Genomic DNA, 20237 nt, shown 5'->3' on the forward strand with positions numbered 1-20237 from the left:
TTCATCTAGGTGTCCTTCAGTTATTTTGAGTTTCCAAGACCTACCTCCATCACAACCCAAGTCTCTTAAGTGGTTTTGGAAGTTTTCAAAACAGGAGAATTCTGATGGTTATATCAAATTGCAAACTGCCAGGAGAGAGAAAAAAATGTTTGTGCTCATTCCCCCTCTGCATTTGACCACAGCTTTAATCATATAATAAAATCAACTCCTCTGGAACAATTTTTATACAGTTCTTTCTTTTACCTTTCCATCAGCTGATCCAAGTTCTGCGAGCTATTAGAATAAAAAGTGTGGATATCTAGACAAGTTAATTTAAGATTTAATATACCAGGGGGCAGCTAGGTGGTGTGTAGTGGATAGAGCACTGGCCCTGGATTCAGGAGGACCTGAGTTCAAATCTAGCTCAGACACTTGACACTTCCTAGCTGTGTGACTCTAGGCAAGTCACCTAACCCTCATTGCCCTGCAAAAAAAAAAAAGAAAGAAAGAAAGAAAGAAAATTACAATGTAATTAGAGATACAAAATTAACATAAACTTAGAAAAACAAGAAAATGCTAAACTGTAAACTCTTTGCCATGGGTTTAAGAAAACTTCGGATTAGGACAAGGTCATTATGTTCTGGAATAGCTAGAAAGGCTTTCATAAAGGTGATAGACTTGTTGGGTTAGACAAAAATAATATAAAAATGTAAAAGAATTCAAAATTAGTGTACTATTGATAACTTGGAAAGGGTAAAGGAGGGAGTGGGAGAGAATAGCAACAAACAAACAGTCCTGGTATATAGTAATCTAACCAACTTTGATAGTTCCAACAGAGAAAGCTAACCAATCAGTAAACACAGCAGTAGAGAAAGGCCCATTGGGTAATCTTTGTCTAAGGCCAAGTTAATCATCAGTTCCCCCAAGCTTTGGTCTTTTCCTGACTTCTCAAATGCCTAAGCCGCTATTGCCTTTTTATTGCGAATTGCAGTAGCTTGCCCATGAGTCTGCTTACTTTGTCTTTCCTCACTGCAGTCTACCCTCTACTCGACTGTCAAATTAGTTTTCCTAAACCTCAAATTTGATCATTTCATACAGACCACCCCCATTCAATAAATTCCAGTGGCTCCCTATCACCTCCAGAATCATATATAAAATCCTCTTTGGGGCATTGAAAATCCTTCCCAACCTGCCCCTCAAATTTCTTTCCAATCTTCTTCAGCCTTCTTCCCCACCATGTACTCTGCAATCCACTGACACTGGACACATGTTCCTTGTACAAGACACTCCATCTCCCTCCTCCCTCCTGCCATCCCTGAATTCCTTCAAGGTCCAGCTAAAATTGTATAACTCTAGTGTCTTCCCTCCATTGATTAGCTCCTATTTGTCTTATATAATTTTTTTATACATAGCTGTTTGCATGTTGTCTCTTACATTGCACTCTGAGTCCCTTAAGAGCAGGAACTGACTCTTCGGTCTTTCTTTGTATTCTCAGGGCTTAGAACAGTACTCATAGGAGCATAATAAATGCTTATTGATTGACTGACTTTACTAACAACACCATTATTATGCCAGTCACCAGAAGGGGAAACTATAGCATCTTCTTTGAGGTTTCTTTTCTTCTCCTTTCATCCAGATCCTATAAATTCCTTCCATCCTTCATATCCAGTCTGATCTCTAAAATCTTACTTGATAGCATCTCTCCCATCCCTTTTTATTCTCATTTGATGAGCCCGATGATTTTAGATATGCTTGGACTGCTAGAACAGCTTTCCAATTGGTCTCTGTGCCTCCAACTTCTTCTCCATACATTCTAACCTTCACAGTGCCACTAAACAAATCTTCCTGATATATGGTTTCTTTCCTATCGCTCCACCATTCCAAAACTTCAATAGTTCCCAATAGGACGAGATAGGATTTGATCCATGATTTCACTGTGATCAGACATTCCCAGTAAGGAAATTGCCCCTACCAATGAAAATTGGCACTTTCTGTGAAACACATCATAGAGGCTCAGGGTATTGAGTGGTTAATTAACTTGCCTGGGGTTGTGTAGCTAGAATGTGTCATAGGTAGAACCCAAATCTTTCTGACTCCTCAACTGGCTCTCTATCCCCCATGCCATATTTCCTCTGATGATTTACAGAATAAAGTCCAAAATCCTTGTCCTGCCATTTGAGATTTTGTACAATCCACCCAAATGAATCTTTTCCGCTTTATTTCCCAGTACAAAACCCCTTCTGGCCATGTTCACTCTCTTCTGAACATGTCTTGTGCTCTGCCCTATTTCGTTCTCCATTCTCCACAGATATGCCTTCTTCCTATCTACCTATCCAGATCCCACCTGTCTCTTAAGATCTAACTGCAGTCCCATCTCCTCCACGGAGCTGCCTCGGTGCATTCAGGCTTAAAGTGATCCCTCTTTGTTTTTGTTTTTGTCACTTATCATTCATTACCTTGCATATTTGATGATCTTTTCATGTCTATAGCTCACTAACTATATAATATAATCTCCTTGAGGGCAGGGACCATGTTTTATATTTCTTTGTATTCCTCAAAGCATTCAATGTTGTGTCTTACTGATAATACCTCCATTGTATGAAGAGAATAAGAGCTATGTAGCAGCTGCTCAGCCAGTATCTCTTAACTGATTGATGCTGTGAATTCAAATAAATTCAGTAGCCTCTTCTTCAGACAGGAAGAACAGTATATATTTATGTTTGTTTTTTAATCTTTCTTCTTCAATGTTCCATTTAAATAATGGAAACATAATTCATAATTGTTCTTAAACAACAGACTTTAGGTGAAGAATTCTTAGTCAGGAAGAGAGAGCAGAAGTATCCTCTAGTAAAAAGGACCCCTGTATAGTGTGGGTCTCAACGCTATAGCTACCTCTGATATAGTAGCAGGTGTGATCGAAACTGTAGGGAATACTGCCTGAAGGAGAAGGTTGGAAGCAAGCAACTTTTTCTCAACCAGTCTCAAATCCCTGTACTCCAAGCCTCTTCCCTCTGTGTAATTTGCATCCTGCAGTCACTTCTCAGTCTTTTGTGGAAAACTGGCTGTTAAAATGTAAATCTGCTAAATCCAAGGGCAAATCTCTTACAGGGATGAAAGTAAAGATTTTTGGCTTACTCAAGCTAAAGCATCAATCTGCATATTTGGAATTAAAATCAGAATTGGGCTATTTTCATTAAGACTGGGCAGAACACAGATGCAGTTGCAGTGTAAAAAGAGATGTTTTACATGTCTTAAAACAGTCGATAGATGAGCTAAAATTGCTTGGTTTCTTCCGACATACAATGTGTTCAATGACACAGCTAATGAGGATCAGCAAATGGGATAAAATGAATATTGCCATTTCCCTCCCTTGTGTTTTATCCACACATTGACACTTAGCAGAGTGTGGCTTCTTTGATTATGCCCTATAACGGGCTGGTTTATTTCTGCAGGGCTTTGCTGCTGCCTAAGGTTGAATATGATGCTCCTGAAAGGGTTAATTTAGTAAGAGACAACTTTTAGGACTGTCCTAGAGCACTTTGCCCTAGAGAATGAAATAGCCAGTGAGATTTCTATGCTTATTAATCAACATTTATTTTCCATGTTATTACCTGGATTATTTATCCACTGATAACTCTTTCCTGTTGTTTTTATTTCATTTTTCTAAAATGTATTACAATCTAAAGAGTCCTAAGGCAGGCCAAACTTTCACTGAAAAATGTTACTGTGTCAAACATGGGCATGGTGGCACACTTCTGTAATACATACTTTTGAGGTAAGCTGTGCCTGACAAAGGACTCTTGAGTCCATGATTTTTGAATTTTGGTGGAATAGGCCAATCTGGCTAAGTTTGGCATTTATATGGTGAGCCTGCAAGAGCATGGGGCTGCCAGCCTCCCTAAGGAATGGAAAACTATCCCAGGTCAGAAATGGACTAGGTCAAAGCTTCCATGCCAGCCAGGGTGGGATCAGGTCTATACTTCCAGCCTCCGATATGGAGGCCAAATCTTGCTGAAAAAAGAAGGAGAAAGAAAGAAAGGAAGAAAGAAAAAGAAAGGAAGGAAGGAAGGAAGGAAGGAAGGAAGGAAGGAAGGAAGGAAGGAAGAAAGAAAGAAAGAAAGAAAGAAAGAAAGAAAGAAAGAAAGAAAGAAAAAAAGAAAGAAAGAAAGAAAGAAAGAAAGAAAGAAAGAAAGAAAGAAAGAGCCATAAGGATGAAGATAGGAGAGAGAAAGAGAGGGGAGGGGGGAGAGGAAGGGAGACAGAGACAGAGAAACAGAGAGAAGGAAGGAACTGATACATTAGAAGGAAGGAACTGATACATTCAACCAAACTGCCATAACTGGTAAAACTCAAGACATAGTTTGAGCCGAGATTAGGATTGGATACTGAAGCTTTTGCTAGGTAGCCTAGCCCAGGTATGTTTCCTTGATCTGATGGAAAAAGGATAGAAGTCAGATTCACTTCTGGTTTTCTGTGTGTTTCATCCTGGTTCTGCTCCCTTAGAATATGATTTTCACTTTATCCTTGAGAATCCTGTCAATGTCACAGCCATAGGAGTAGAGCGATCTTATTCCTTACCTATTCTCTAGCATTCTAGAAGATACCTTTATCTCTTTTGTGATTTTGATGATGATGGTTGCCTCAATTTTTAATGAATCAAGTTCAATCTTCCTAAGGCTAGTAAGTGTTAGTACCCCAGTTATTCTTACTAGCACCAATTCATGTATAGAGAGGTTGGGTTTTTTCCCCATGAGAAACACAAAAGGGATAAATAGGATGATATGCTAAATCAAGAGAGCCACAGTTGCATAGTAAGTGACTATCTGCCATGGGAGAGGGCTTTTCCTATGTCAGTAAAATTGCAGGTACAATCCAAAATACAACCACAACAATAAAATATACTTTGCCAAAGCAATCATCTGATATGCTATTGACATCTTATTAGAATGTACTAGATGAAAACAGAGAAATTATTTATTGCAAACATTTTCATTTTATAGATGAGGAAATTCGAGCACAGATGAGTGAAATTATTTGCTAAAAACAAACAAACAAACAAAAAAGCCAATAGCTTGAAGATTGCAGGGCCAAGTTGTGAAGCCAGGTTATCAAGTTTCCTGACTCTGAATACTCTGCTCTTTCTCCTATACCATGCCACAGGATGCAAGATCTTGTCATTCAGTTCGATAAGTAGTCTCGATATTTCCTAAATACAAATTATAGTAAATTCTGCCAAGCTGAATAAAAATGTTTTGTTTTGATGAGCTAAATGGCCAGGCTCATACAGAGCTCTCATATATGTCATTTGTTGGTTATCCATTTTAAAAATTACAATATAGTTAGAACACTGTTATACAGGACTAGTGACATGTTGTGATCTGTCATTGGAGGTTGCTAAATTCAGTCTGCTCAACATCATGTGACCATGGTCACAGGACCATCAGGTTTTTTTACTCCACAGCAATTCCCAAAGACTGTATTTGGAGATATAGATGGACTACAATCTGTGTCAGTTGAGAAAGTAAGCATGTTGACCAAATCACAGATCCTTGAAGTAATATACTTTTTTTCTAAGGATTCAGAAGCAACCTCAGAATTTCAAATTTCCCTTAGGGACAGAATTGTAATTAGGAACAGTTTTGCATATAGGCAGAGCAGGTGGTCACCTTTGTGATTTGATTCAAGGGGTAGTAAGAGGCTCATCTACTCAAAAATATCTCCCCAGCTGAAATTTCTCTGTGAATGATGCATTCGTTTATATTCATCATTACCCTCTCCTTGTCTATCATACTCAGGATCATGACTCTAGAGATGAAAGAAACCTCAGATTCTTTTTAAAAATACAGATATTTCTGGAAATCGAAGTTCCTAACCACTTAATGTAAAGAATTTTTTCATGTTACTTTCCTCAAAAGGCAATAGTACTCAATTACCTAAATGGATCCATGATCCTATAGATTAGAAGTTCCCTCCAATGACACTGATCGCAAACCATCCAGGCCTTTCCCATCCTGTGCCACTCTTGTCCACTCCTTTCCATAGGTTTACCATAGGGAGCCAACCCTATGTGCTGGAGGTTTGCTTCTTTTTTTTCTGATATCATGAAGGTACCAGGAAAATATTCTGGTTTCCATACCAAGATAAAAATAACATAATTCCTGTGCTCAAGAAGCTTACATTCTTTTGTGGAATTATAACATGTACATAGGCAAGTATAATATAAAGTGCAATAGAATGAGGGCAAAGCAGAAATCAAAGTTCTCTGGGAAAATTCAAGGAGGAAAAAAACACTGAACTAAGAGGACCAGGGAAGGCTTAAAGAAGATGGTGGTATTTTAAAGAAGATAGGGATTCTGAAAAGCAAAGATGAAGAGAGAATTAATTCTAAATATGGGGGGGAGGGGGGAGGCAACTTGAGCCAATGCACAGAAACATAAAATGGAATGTAATCATTTTGTTAGACCATGGATTGAGCAAAATTAGTCTGAAAAGTATTATCATAGAAATTAAAGTAAACTGTGAAAGGAAATATTAAATGTAGTTTGATTAAGTCTTAGCAAAATAGAATTAAAGTCTATTTTCAATTTTACAAAAGGTTAGTTAGAACAGAATTATGGGGAGCTTCTAAAGGTGGCATAGTCAATATTATTTTGGCCTCTTTGTGAAGAAGGATAGATTAGAAATGGGAGAAAAAAGAAGCAGAGAAAACAATTAGAACTAAAAGTCCAAGCAAGAAGAAAATATCCAGGCAAAGTTATGATCAAGGTGGTGGCTGGGTAAACATCCAAGTAACTAGATTTATCTCTTTTCTTTTATCCAGGACTTGTAGTTCAGTATTCAAATGATAATGGAATACTATGGCATTTACTGCGAGAGCTGGACTTCATGTCTTTTCTAGAACCACAGATCATTTCCATAGATTTGCCACGGGAGGCCAAGACATCTGCTACAGCTTTTCGATGGTGGCAACCCCAACATGGTAGGCTACAATGCACCAAAAGTTTGATTGGTCCTTTTTAATTCATCTAAGAATTTATATCTATCAGTAATGGCAATTTATATTCTATATTGCTAGAAAAGTGACCTAATTATATCAACAATCATGCATTTCTTATTTCCGTGTCATTTCAAGACAATATGATCTTCATATTTATGAGATATATTAAATAAGGCTATGCAATGGCATTCTACTAACTGTCCATTTTTATCTAATTTCAGGAAAGCACTCAGCACAGTGGGCCTTGGATGATGTCCTTATAGGAATGAATGACAGCTCTCAAACCGGTTTTAAGGATAAATTTGATGGTTCTATAGATTTACAAGCCAATTGGTATAGAATTCAAGGAGGTCAAGTAGATATTGACTGTCTCTCTATGGATACTGCTCTGACATTCAGTGAAAGCATAGGTAAAGGGAGAATATGGGATTCACCACAGGGACTGTGTCTTAATAGGATTTAAACAGAAATTACATATTGCAGAGCTTTATGCCCAACTGCCTGGAGCAAAGTGTACTTCTAAGACCCAGTTTGAATATTACAATAGCTTGCTCATCGTGTTGTTTGTCTTTCACAAGAAATGGAATGGCATGACTAAGTCTTTTTAAAATATAGAACAAATATCATAAGATCATAGACCTAGAACTGGACCACTTAGTGCAACCCCTTTATTTTACATATGAGGAAACTGAGGCCTTGAGACATTAAATTCCTTGCCCAAGATCACTCATGTAGTAATCATCAAAGGTGATATTTGTACCCAGGTCCTCTAGTTCCTGGACCAGTGATATTTCTACTCTGCCATAATTGCCTCCTTTAAATCTATTCAAAAACCTCCATTTTTAACTTGTAGAATTACTAACTTGAGGCCTGCTATTGTCTATAATATTAGAAGTAAAGCATTTTAAATTAGCAACTCATACCACTGTGCTCTTGGCATACAAATAAAATATGAGTTGATGAGAATTGGGGGGCGGAAATCAAAACAAATATGATATACTTAAGAATATAATTTTCCTATTTTCTAGCTGAAAATTTAGCTACAAACATAGAGTTTCAATAAGCAGACTGAAAAGTATTGATTCCTTTCCCCCCACTTTTTTTTTTAAGGAAAACTTCGATATGCTGAGACCTGGGATTTTCACGTGATGGCTTCCACTTTTATCCAGTTTGAGCTGAGCATGGGCTGCTCCAAACCTTTCAGTGACTCCCACGGTGTCCAACTCCAGTATTCCCTAAACAATGGGAGAGACTGGCATCTTGTCACTGAAGAGTGTGTTCCTCCAACTATTGGCTGTCTGCACTACACAGAAAGTTCAATTTACACCTCGGAAAGATTCCAGAATTGGAAGCGAGTCACTGTCTACCTTCCACTCTCTACCATGTGAGAATTATCATGTTGGCTACATGTCAGAACTTTAAGCTGCACTCATCTAATTTGAAAAAAAAATGTGACCCCCTGGGGAAATCTATGAATCTTTCTTGATAATTACATATGGAATATGCTCAGTGGGTGGGAGAAGGGGGTGCACAGCAATTTAGATTGCATTACTAAATGGATTTAAATGTAATGCAATCAACTAAAGGATTTCGAAAATTCCACTTCCTTAAGCCTTCCTGTTGACATGGATGACTGCAGATTGAACATTCTTTTAATGCCAAGTTATTGTCAAAAGCAAAGATGCAAATGAGTATTGCCCACATCCCAGGCTGACACTTAACGTATCTCTCTCATACATAGTAAAGCACAACGTAGAGGAAAGTAGACGTAATCTCTTTTAGTCTCTGATACCACTTCTTAAAGGCTAGAGCCCGTCAAGAGACAACTGTCTCTTTTTTTCTCTCCTCACATATATTCCAGACTGATTGCTTAGCACAACTCCTGACATACAAAAGGTGCTTAATAAATGCTTACTGACTGACTGACCAACTACCCCTAGCTAATCATATTATTTCTGGCTACTTGTACTTATTCCCAGAGTCTAGGTCAATGAGCATCTCTTGGTTTAGGATGCTGGTGGATTACAGGTGCATCAACCAAGTTGCAGAAATGAATTGGCAAAACCAAACTTTTTATTATTAAATTTGAAATCTTTCCTGGTTTCATCCATGGTGTAGGGCTGAAATGTTAACAAGGATGTAATTCCAAAAATGTTAACAATGACCCTAATAAGTGGTATAAGGTTTAAATGAAATGTCATACTTTAATACTATATCAAAGAGAACTTTGCACCTAACCTAGCACATCATGCGGTAGTACTAACATGCCTGAATGTGACCACAACATAGGAAATGATGCCTCTGTCCATAAAGTCAGGTAGCATTTGCTCATGCTAGCAAGATAATTTCATAACATTAAGAACCACATTTCTGATTTTTGTGTCAGCATCGAGACAATCTGATCTTGTGTCACACAGAATCAAAACCCATCCCAGAGAATCTCATGGTAGGAAGAAGCCTTAGAAATCAGCTCTTCCACCCACTTCACTTTACTCTCCTAGAGTGCTGGAATGACTTTCTCAAAGCCATACAACTGCTTGCTAGCAAAGAAGAACTAGAACTCAGGTCCACTGACTCTCAACTCAGGATTTTTTTTCTATTCTACTTCTCCAGCTCCCAAACAGGGCACTGGAGACAAAACAATGGATTTTGAGTCAGAGGACCTAGGTACAAATACTTCACCGTTTATTAGCTTTGTGACATTGGGTCTGTTCACCTGTCTGAGCCTCAGTTCCTCATCTGTAAATGTAGGGGGTTAGGTTCAATGGCCTCTAAGGTCCTTTCCAGCTCTAAATCTATAACCATACAATTCCATGATCATATATATATATATATATATATATATAATATAAATTATTTAAAGTTAAAATCCATACTTACTAGCCATGTGACCCTGGGCAAGTCACTTAACCTTAGATAGATAGATAGATAGATACGAAGGAAGGAAGGAAGGAAGGAAGGAAGGAAGGAAGGAAGGAAGGAAGGAAGGAAGGAAGGAAGGAAGGAAGGAAGGAAGGAAGGAAGGAAGGAAGGAAGGAAGGAAGGAAGGAAGGAAGGAAGGAAGGGAGGGAAGGAAGGAAGGAAGGAAGGAAGGAAGGAAGGAAGGAAATCCAAATGGGCAAGTACCTATTGTGAGGAAGAGTCAGCTGCCACCACTGGCATTTTAGATTACAATCTTGGGACAACAGCCCCTTTACCCTGCATGCCTGCTTAGGAATTAATGTGTTTTCATGCTATCACACACAATGCAGTTGGTTGCAGTACACTAGTGGAATTCTTATGATTCTCTAGGATACTAACTACAAACAGGTAATAGTTATATAAACATACAAAACTTTCTTTGAGAGCCCAGCTGTGTATGGCTTAGGATGTGTCTTATTTAAACATCCCTTGGATCTGGGCCTCTTCGTCCAGCACCCTGAGTACATATTCTTCCCTACCCAAGTCCTTCTCAGCCTGCTTTTCTTGTATTTGTATTTGTATTTACTATCTTCCTTCTTGTTGTTGTTGAGTTATTTCAGTCATGTCTGACTCTTTGTGACACCATTTGGGTTGTTTTTTTTTAATTTGGGGGTTTCTTGGTAAAGATACTGGAGTGGTTTGCCATTTCCTTCTCAGCTCATTTTACAGATGAGGAAACTGAGGCAAACAGGGTTAAGTGACTTTCCCAGGGTCATAGAGCTAGTAAGTATCTAAACCTGGATTTGAATTCAGTTCTTCTTGACTCTCCAAGCCTGGCAATCTATCTATCCACTATACCATCTAGCTGCCTTCCTACTTTACACCTACTTCCTCCAATTAAGCCTAGAGCTTCTCTGGTCACTGAAGAAGCTGAATCTCTTCTATCTGAGTCTATAAACCTTACCCCCCAGTTCAAGATGAACTACACTCCAGAAGACTCTTTGAAAATGGAGCATAGTACATTTATGGTTCCATCACCCTCTTCCACCTCTAGTTTTAGAGAGTCCCCTTTATACTCTTTTTTGGATGCTACAGCTTAACACTATCTTCAGACTAACTTTTCATGTCTCCCATTCTTCAGTTGCATATCTGGTCATGTTCCCGTCTCTGTCTTTTTAATGTTCATGTATCTTCCTGCTCCCTCCTCTTACCTGGTTATTGTTCTTCCTATTGGAAACTTGGTTTCCCCTAAATCCATTCTATCATTTCTGAAGGAATCCTATCTAATAAAATGTTATAAAATCCTTTTCTCATTTGAGTAGGACAATCCTAAGTATATGATTACTCAACAAGTGAGGACAATCTTTTTATTCCCCAATTCACACCTGCCTGGGAAGTGATTGGCCAAGAGAGATGTCTTCTCCTATACTAATAATAATAGCTAACATTTGTATGGCTCTTACAATGTGCCAGGCACTGTGCTGAATGCTTTACAATTATTATCTCATTTGATCCTCACAACATCCTTAGGAGGTAGATGCTGTTATTATTCCCATTTTTTCAGATGAGGAAACTGAGGCAAGCAGGGGTTTAAGAAACTTGCCCAGGGTCACACAGCTAAGAAGTGTCTGAGGAGGATGCCTTTGCACTGATGGTCCTCCATCCCTGGAACATATTCCCTTCTTACTGCTGCCTCTTAGACTCCCTTATTGCCTTCAAAATTCAGTTACCACCTTCTACAAGAAGAATTTCCTGATTGAACCATCCAGCTCCTGGTTCTTATACTTTTTACAAACACATATATTTTTATTTTATAACTATTTATACATGTACATGTTGTCTCCCCCTAAAAAACATGTTACTTGAGAACAAGGGCTATTTATTTTTTGATTTTCTATCCCCAGTGCCTAGCATAATATCTGACACATAATATATATTTAATAAAAGATCGGTTGATTGATTATGTGGTAACCAATAAAACAAAGGTAATCTTAAAGTGACAGCTAGGTAGCTTAGTGAATAGAGCACTGGACCTGGAGTCAGGAAGACCTGAGTTCAAATCCATCCTCAGACACATACTGCTGCATGACCCTAGGCAAGTCACTTAACCTCTGTTTGAGAAGGAGATGGCAAACTGCTCCAGTATCTTTGCCAGGAAAACACCATGGACAGTATTAGGGTAGACAGGGTCACAAAGAGTCAGATATGAATCAACAATTGAACAATGATCTTGGAGGCAGAGTATACAGAACTAGGGAGATGATAATTTTCCTGAACTCTGCCCTGGTCTGAACACATCTGAAATATCATGTTTGATTGGTTCTGGACAACACCTTTTACGAATGTCATTGTTCAACTGGAGACCATCCAGATGATTGCAGTCATTATAATAAAGGGCCTTAGTATCATAATGCACTGTAATATGGCAAAGTTGTTTCACATACTCATTTGAGTACACATCTTCAACCATGTTAGGTAGGTAGCATAGATTATACTATCCCCATATTACAGATGAAGAAAATGAGGCTCAGTGGCAAAATGAGCATCAAAGTTAGGATTAGCAGCCAGGATTTCAAGTATCTTATAATTCTAACATTCTATCCACCACATCATTTTGCTATAGGAGGATTTTTATCCCAGATAAGAGAAGATAGAACAACAACAGTAGCTAGCACTTCCATAGCACTTTAAGGTTTACACAGCACTTTATATATGGTAACTATTTTGATCTTCACAACACCACTGTGAAGCAGGTACTGTCAGTCTCATGTTAAAGATCATGAAGTGGAGTCAGGTTAAGTGACTTGCCCAGGTTCACACAGCTAGAGAATGTCTGAGGTAGGATTTAAACTCAGTTCTTACTGAATTCAAGTCCTGCATTCTAGCCACTGTTGTTCAGGCATTTTTCAGGCATGTCTTACTCTCCATGACCCTATTTGGGGTTTTCTTGGCTAAGGTACTGGAGTAGTTTGCCATTTACTTCTGCGATTCATTTTATAGATGAGGAAACTGAGGCAGACAGGGTTAAGTGACTTTCCCAGGCTCACAGAGCTAGTAAATGTCTGAGACCAGATTTGAACTCAGGAAGATCTGTCTTCCTGACTCCAGGCCCAGCACTCTATCTACTGTACCACCTCTAGCCACTGTACCATTTGTATTTTAAGGATAATCGTATGAAAGAAAAGTTATACTTCTTGTGCTTGGCCCTAAAGGTAAAAACTAACTAGGAGTAATGGGTGGAAGTTACAAAAAGGCAAATTTGGGGAAAATATCCTGCTTTCGCATACCCTTCTAATGTAAAAAATAGGGAAAATATATATTTATTAGCACGATACTGTAGGCACATTTTGAGTTAAATAACTTTTTAGGGACTGCTCTGGGTAACTACCATTTACAAAATCATTTCTCTGGGAAAATATCTTGTGAGTTCTAAATATCCAGTTTATAAATATATTTCTGGATTATTAGTCATTTGAGAGGATAGTCTGTATTCCTTTACAGTAGTTCACTCCCTGGTCATAACTTATCTCATAAGAATGCATGCATGTGGGGTAGCTAGGTCGTGCAGTGGATAAAGCACTGGCCTTGGATTCAGGAGGACCTGAGTTCAAATCCAGCCTCAGACACTTGACACTTACTAGCTGTGTGACCCTGGGCAAGTCACTTAACCTTCATTGCCCTGGGGGAAAAAAAGTGCATGCGTGTGTTTCTGGTAAAGACTAAATGAAGTAATTACTTTGTGTTTTCACTTGATATAGCTAGGATGAAACATAGAAAAAATTCTGCTATTTCTTAAGGAATTTACTTTTAATTGGAGCAATTAAAACTATAGAGAGTGTCAGGTTAAGGAGAGAACTTTATTAAAGTCATTGTTGTTATAGATATGACTTTCATTAAGCTGAATGAGCACTCTTCTCTGCCTAGCTCTCCCAGAACAAGGTTCAGATGGATTCAGTCAAACTATACACCTGGCGCTGATTTCTGGGCTATTGATAATGTTGTACTGGCATCTGGGTGTCCTTGGATGTGCTCAGGGCATGGAATCTGTGAATTGGGACACTGTGTGTAAGTAGTCAAAAATATTTTTGTTCCTATTGCAAAAACCAGATTGAGGCATATAAATGTTTACTTTTCTCAGCAATAATACTTTTTCCTAATTATTTTTTTTTCCTTAGGTGTGATAGAGGCTTCGGTGGGCCTTACTGTGTTCCTATTGCTCCTTTGCCTTCGGTTCTTAAAGATGACTTCAATGGTAACTTACATCCTGATCTTTGGCCTGAAGTCTATGGTGCAGAGAGAGGAAATCTAAATGGAGAAACCATTAAATCTGGAACTTCGCTCATCTTTAAAGGGGTCAGATAAGATTCTAGTTATGCATTTTAATGTTTCTAATTATGACTTTTTCCTTCTTCATTCACAAGAATGTGTTTTTTAATGATTTCGGGCAATGGTATGCATTACTTTTCACTTTATTATCCTCTTCTATCCTAGGCCATGTTTTTCTTTGTGTTAAACACATTCATTTTTTTATAAGGACTTAAACATGCTACTTTTCTCTGCTTTCAACAATTAGAGCTTTCACATTCACTACTGAAGAAAAAGAATATATTTGTTTTTAATCTAGATTATCTCCTGGGATATAACATTTTACATGTTATATATATATTTAATTTATAATGCAAACTATTTTCTTGTGAAAGTTCTCTGACTTTTTTTTAATTGTTTCCTTATTTGAGAGAAAGTAATTTTCCCAGAATGAAATGTCTTATAGTTTATTTTAGTAAGGAAGTTTCAGGAAATTCAAGTCAGGTCAAGAAGAAATAAGTTCAAATCCAGCCTTAGAGACTTACTGGTTGTGTGATTCTAAGCCAGTCACTTAACTTCTGTTTCCCTTAGTTTCTTCATCTATAAAATGAGGATAATAGGCATCCCAGGGTTGTTGTGAGGATAAAATATGATATTTATAAAATGTTTTGCAAACCTTAAAGCACTATATAATTGCAAGCATTATTGTTGTTGATGTTATCATTTCAGGAATGAATAAAAAACAAATATTTAAGGCGAGTTCCAAGAAATTTTAAAATCTTATTATATATTTGTGTTTCAACAAAGTTGTATGATTACTGTATTATATTTGTGTGAGGCACTTTTGTTAACCTGATAAAACTTCCTCTTTGAACTCTTGCTGTATCTGATCTCTCAGCATGTGGAAAGCTGTTAATCTAGGTGTGCAAATGAAATCTTTAAAAAAAAAATCTTCCAAATTCTATACTACCTTAGATGATTAACACCTACAACTTAGAAAATTAGACACCCTAGAACTTTTTCAATTATAAGAAGTTCATGCCTATAATAATCCTTGTTTGTGTCCAGAATTTTTCCAAGGTGTTTAATGATGAGAAGGAAACATGTTTAGCACCCTGGAGTGTAAAAATCCCTAAGGGCCAAGTAGGAGAGAAGGATGTGTTTAAAAGTGAAAACTGCTGTTATATTTTCAGTCTTGCTAAGGAAGCTTTTAATTAACATTTCTAGTGAGCCTTTCCTGATTTTTCTTTGTGAAGAAATTGACAAGAAAATAGAAGTGTAAGCTTCTGTTTTTATCATGATCCGAATCTCTTAACTTTATTAAAAAACCAAAGTGAAGAAGGACAAACCTCTATATTTTCACTTTATTATCCTCTTCTGTCCTAGGCCAAGTTTTTCTTTGTGTTAAACACATTCATTTTTGTAAGGATTTAAACATGCCACAGCTATCCTTCCTTCAGCTATCCATGTACAAGAACAACCAAGTATTTTCCATGTAAATTCTATTATCAGCTTTGTAGAATTTAGTGAGGTCTGCAAATATGGTCTCCATATGTTAAATATGTAGACATGGAAATGTATACTTTTTTAATTTATTCTTTAAGAATGAAAAGATCATATAATTTCTTTTTACTTTTAATAGTGGTTTAAATAATTAAAACAATCTATTTTTTGCTTAGGTTTGAACCAAATGAATTAATTGTGAACAGGTTGTCCCCAAAGTCTTAGTGTTTATTAGTATAATTAGTATTATTAGTATAATTAATAAGCACTAAGATTTGGGGGACAACCTGTTTTATAAATGAGATAAGAAAAAGAGAAATGTAGTCACAGAGAGTGTAACATATGTCCTCTCTTAATATCCTAATTTGGTAAAGGTGACACTGTAGTTGAAAATATATGATTTCCTATTTCACTGGTATAGGGAATTCATAATTTGGAAACTCTCTCCATTGATGCTGATGAGCTGCACATTTGTAACTCACAGGTCTAGAGGATATCATAAAAATGAAGTCTTCTATTTATATAATATCCTCAAGTTTGCAAAGTTTCCTCAAAACAATGATGGAAGGTGGCTAGTAACAAATAATATCCTTGTTTATGGATTAAGAAAATAAGGCTCATGGAAATTATATGACTTGCTAAGGTCATGTAAATATGTATGTATAATATGCCTATAGTATGCCAAGCATAGTATGCCTATACAGCACATGATGTGATTGATATTACCAAGATGGAAAAGCTTTTAGTATGACCCAGCAACAGACTTTGGAAAGATATCCCCATGTAAAGATTGGTTTATCCCCAATAGTTGATGAAGATTGTTAATTCAGTTGCGAAAAGGTCACAATCTGTGTCCAAGGAAGTAGTACCCATGTCAACATTAAAGTACAAAATATAATGGTACATAAGGGATTGGAAAGACTCAGCTGGACCAGCTTAGATATTAAGCTGTCATATGGAAGCACTGGATAGAAAGACTGTTGGTTTCGGAGTCAGAGATCCTGTTTTTAAATCCTTCTTCTGCATCTTACTACATATGTGACCCGAGACAAATCCCTTAACTTCTCTGGACTTGAGCTCCTTATCATAAAATTATGATCTCTAAGGTCCCTTGTGGCTTTCAATCTACAATCCCCTGATATTATTTTAAGTAAGTACATGATACTGAACTTCAAGTACAAAGAAGGTTCTTTCTCTGGCATAGTAAGTCTCTAATTTTTTTATAAAATTGATTCCTGGAAACTTCCGCATAAAATGGATCCTTATAAAACTAATATTGTTCAATGTGATAACTGGAGATTATGTTCCTTACCAAGGACATCATCGTATTAATCAGACATGACCAACAATATGTTGTAAAAGTCAAGATAAAATAGCTACAAAAATGTAAGTTCTACCCTGCTGTTTTATCATGATATGGGGGCAACTCTAGGTTCCTGAAGACTATAGCCAATGAACATAACGTTTTGTTTATTTGTTTGCCGGGCACTGAGGGTTAAGTGACTTGCCCAGGGTCACACAGCTAGTAAGTGTCAAGTGTCTAAGGCCGGATTTGAACTCAGGTCCTCCTGACTCCAGGGCCGGTGCTCTATCCACTGCGCCACCTAGCTGCCCCAAGGGGGATTATTTTTTTAGGAATGATAGTCCTGACCTCTGGAGTTATCTCTGTCTCCTGGCTCCAATCAGGTAGTAGCCATGCCTAATTGACTTTTGTGGTACAGAATTTATCACCCCTTACTTTTTAGGTATGTCTGTCCTGATATCTAATTGGCCAAGCTAAACTTCAAAAGTCCCTTAATTCCTCCACTGGTCTGTCTTGTTATCTGGTCACCTTTGGCTTTGCTTCTTAAAGGAGAAAGGTCTTCTGAGTTATCCTAAGCTCATATCAATAAGCACTTAATAAATGCTTAATTTATCTATCCAACTAGAGAAGATGAGAAGAGAACAGGCTTCTAGTAAGTGTAGATTACATACTTGGCACTTTGCAAATATTACCTCATTTGATCCTCATAACAATCCCCAAGGTAGGTGTTTTTATTACCTCAGTTTTACAGTTGAGGAAACTTAGAGACTGAGTGACTTGACCAAGGCCAAATAGCTATTGTGTCTGAGGCCATATTTGAACTCATGTCTTCCTGACTCCAAGTCCAGCACTCTGTCCACTACTGTATTATCCATCTTTCTCATAAAATGCAAGGCCACATATTTTTATAGCAATAATATGCCAAGCCTCCCACTAAGGTTACCAATTTGCAGATTTTTTAGCAGAAAGTACTCATATACTAGCTAGCCAAAAAATGCTCGAGTATCTCTTTCATCTAAACCACTGAATCACTGAATAGCCTCTTAGTGCAGTTGTGGCCAAAAGCTATAGACTGTACAGAATAAAGAAATGTGGTTCTATAAGAACCAAAAAGGGATTATGTTATTATAACTCCCATTGTAAGGAGTTTATATTTTGGGATACAGTTTTTTTGGTCTTCACAACTATCCCATGGACCTGGAAAGAAATCACCCTTTAATATTGTCAGGCCCAGGTAACCAAAAATAGTAAATTAGCTGAAAAATTACTTGAGCTAATTTAATCTCTTTCTGGTAGTCCAAAACTTCTCTGCATGAATTACTAAAGCCTAGGCATAAGAATTTAACCTTAATTATGCCTTATTTAACTTGAAGAAGTAGGGGTTTATTCAGTCAGCCAGAATGCATGCCCCAGGGGTTGTCTGAAGGAGCCAAAGCATAGTACTTAGCTTGTAGGAATTCTTGGAACCCTGGGAAAAAAAGTTACCTATTAGCTTCAGGCATCCAGCAGAAGTACTTGGCACATTTCCCTTCTCCTAGCATGTTACTCCTTTCACATCTAGCTGTGTTCAAAAGAGTTTATGCTTAACTATTCCTGCAGATAATAATAGTAGCTCAGATTTAGATGGTGCCTTGAGGTTTGCAAAGCATTTTATATATATATATATATATATATATATATATATATATATGTGTGTGTGTGTGTGTGTGTGTATACATCTATATATACACACATATATATGTATATGTATACGTGTGTGTGTGTGTGTATATATATATATATATATATGATTATTTCACGTGATGCCCATAGCAGCCTTAAGAGCTAGGTACTATTACCAGCCTTATCTTACAGATATTTAAGGCTACCATTTTTGTATTGCTTTTTGAAATTCATAGCAAGTAGGTGATTTTTCATTGAGACAATAGATTTATTTGAGTAAAAGGAAATTTTAGCCATTATGAGAAAAAGAGTTTTGTGGGCCAAAATTTTTTAAACCCCACTTATCCAAATAAAATGGTTGAAATAAATACTTATCGGATTTGTAATTCACTACATGCTTGGGGGTTTTTGATCTTTTCAGGACCTTCTTAGTATACCTCTAAGTAAAACAACTTGGAGGAAAGTAAATATAGAAAATGACATAAGTTTATCCTACATTTTTCTGTTTTCAGGAAGGACTGAGGATGCTCATTTCCAGAGACTTAGATTGTTCTAATAGCTTATATGTCCAATTTTCACTTCGATTTATTGCCAAAGGTAAGCTATATAGCTGGAACCATGTCTTTATATCCTCCCCCTGCAATTGCCCATTAAAGAACTCCTCCCCCCAATAAGAATGAAGGGCTTTATAGCCCATACACCATGGTTAGAGTGAAAATTTGACATTATTAGTCTCTTAAGTATTCACAAATGTTATTGTTTATTTTAGCATTACTTTTAGTATGTAATATGTTCCTCCTCTATCAGATGAGGATCTCATGTAGGGTTTTTTTTTCCAGGATTGATCTTATAAACTTATAATGATAATTCTAGCTCTGCTATAGCTCATTTTTGTCACCATTTCCATATGCTTTTCCACTGACACTTTCTATTTTGAAGGATTTGTCACTTTACTCTAAAATGCATCTTGGACAGTCATTCTTGAGCTATTCTAAACAAATCTTTACAAATCTTCCCAAAACTCTTCCCTATTACATTCTGATTTTTATGTTAATGAATTAGGTTTTATGAAATATGATGCTACCTTTTTCCATTTAACCTACTTATCCATAGGCTCCTTGAGGGCAGGGACCACACTTTATCTAAACTTTGTATCTCCCCAGTGTCTTCCACAGTGCTCTATGTACAGCACATGCAGGAGTCGGACTAGACCTCTAACGATCCTTCTAGCTCTAAATTATATGAGCTTTGGGAATAACTTTCTGTATCACAGGATTTGGGTAAATGTTTTGAAAATGGTTGCTGTCTTTCTAATGAGCCAAAAATCTTTGGGGTTTTTTGTTTGGTTTTGCTTGAGTAAGTTTTTATGTGTGGTTACTGTGTGCTCTTGGTCAAAACTTATTGCTCATTGTGTACTCTCTGGTCTATACTTTAGGATAACTTATTGATAAAGAGAGACTTACCTACCAAGAAACTTGGTTTTGAAGTGTGTGTGTGTGTGTGTGTGTGTGTGTGTGTGTTGTGGGGCGGGGAGAGAGAAGGCGGTTTCCTGTGTTGGTGCAAAAAAAAGAAAGAAAAGAAAAGAAA

General features: G+C 37.2%; 1 protein-coding gene across 4 annotated transcripts in view; it reads left to right on the forward strand.

Annotated features, from left to right (window-relative positions):
• RELN (reelin) overlaps positions 1-20237 on the forward strand; it is a 577995-nt gene that overhangs the window by 450088 nt on the left and 107670 nt on the right. For all 4 annotated transcript variants that reach the window (XM_043965756.1, XM_043965757.1, XM_043965754.1 and 1 more), the window contains exons 32-37: positions 6800-6958; positions 7198-7386; positions 8087-8360; positions 13802-13942; positions 14053-14230; positions 19163-19247. In XM_043965756.1, the coding sequence (XP_043821691.1) occupies positions 6800-6958; positions 7198-7386; positions 8087-8360; positions 13802-13942; positions 14053-14230; positions 19163-19247 (1026 nt within the window). The remainder of the gene's footprint in view (positions 1-6799; positions 6959-7197; positions 7387-8086; positions 8361-13801; positions 13943-14052; positions 14231-19162; positions 19248-20237) is intronic.

The sequence above is a fragment of the Dromiciops gliroides genome, chromosome 5, assembly GCF_019393635.1.
Source record: "Dromiciops gliroides isolate mDroGli1 chromosome 5, mDroGli1.pri, whole genome shotgun sequence".
NCBI lineage: Eukaryota > Metazoa > Chordata > Mammalia > Microbiotheria > Microbiotheriidae > Dromiciops > Dromiciops gliroides.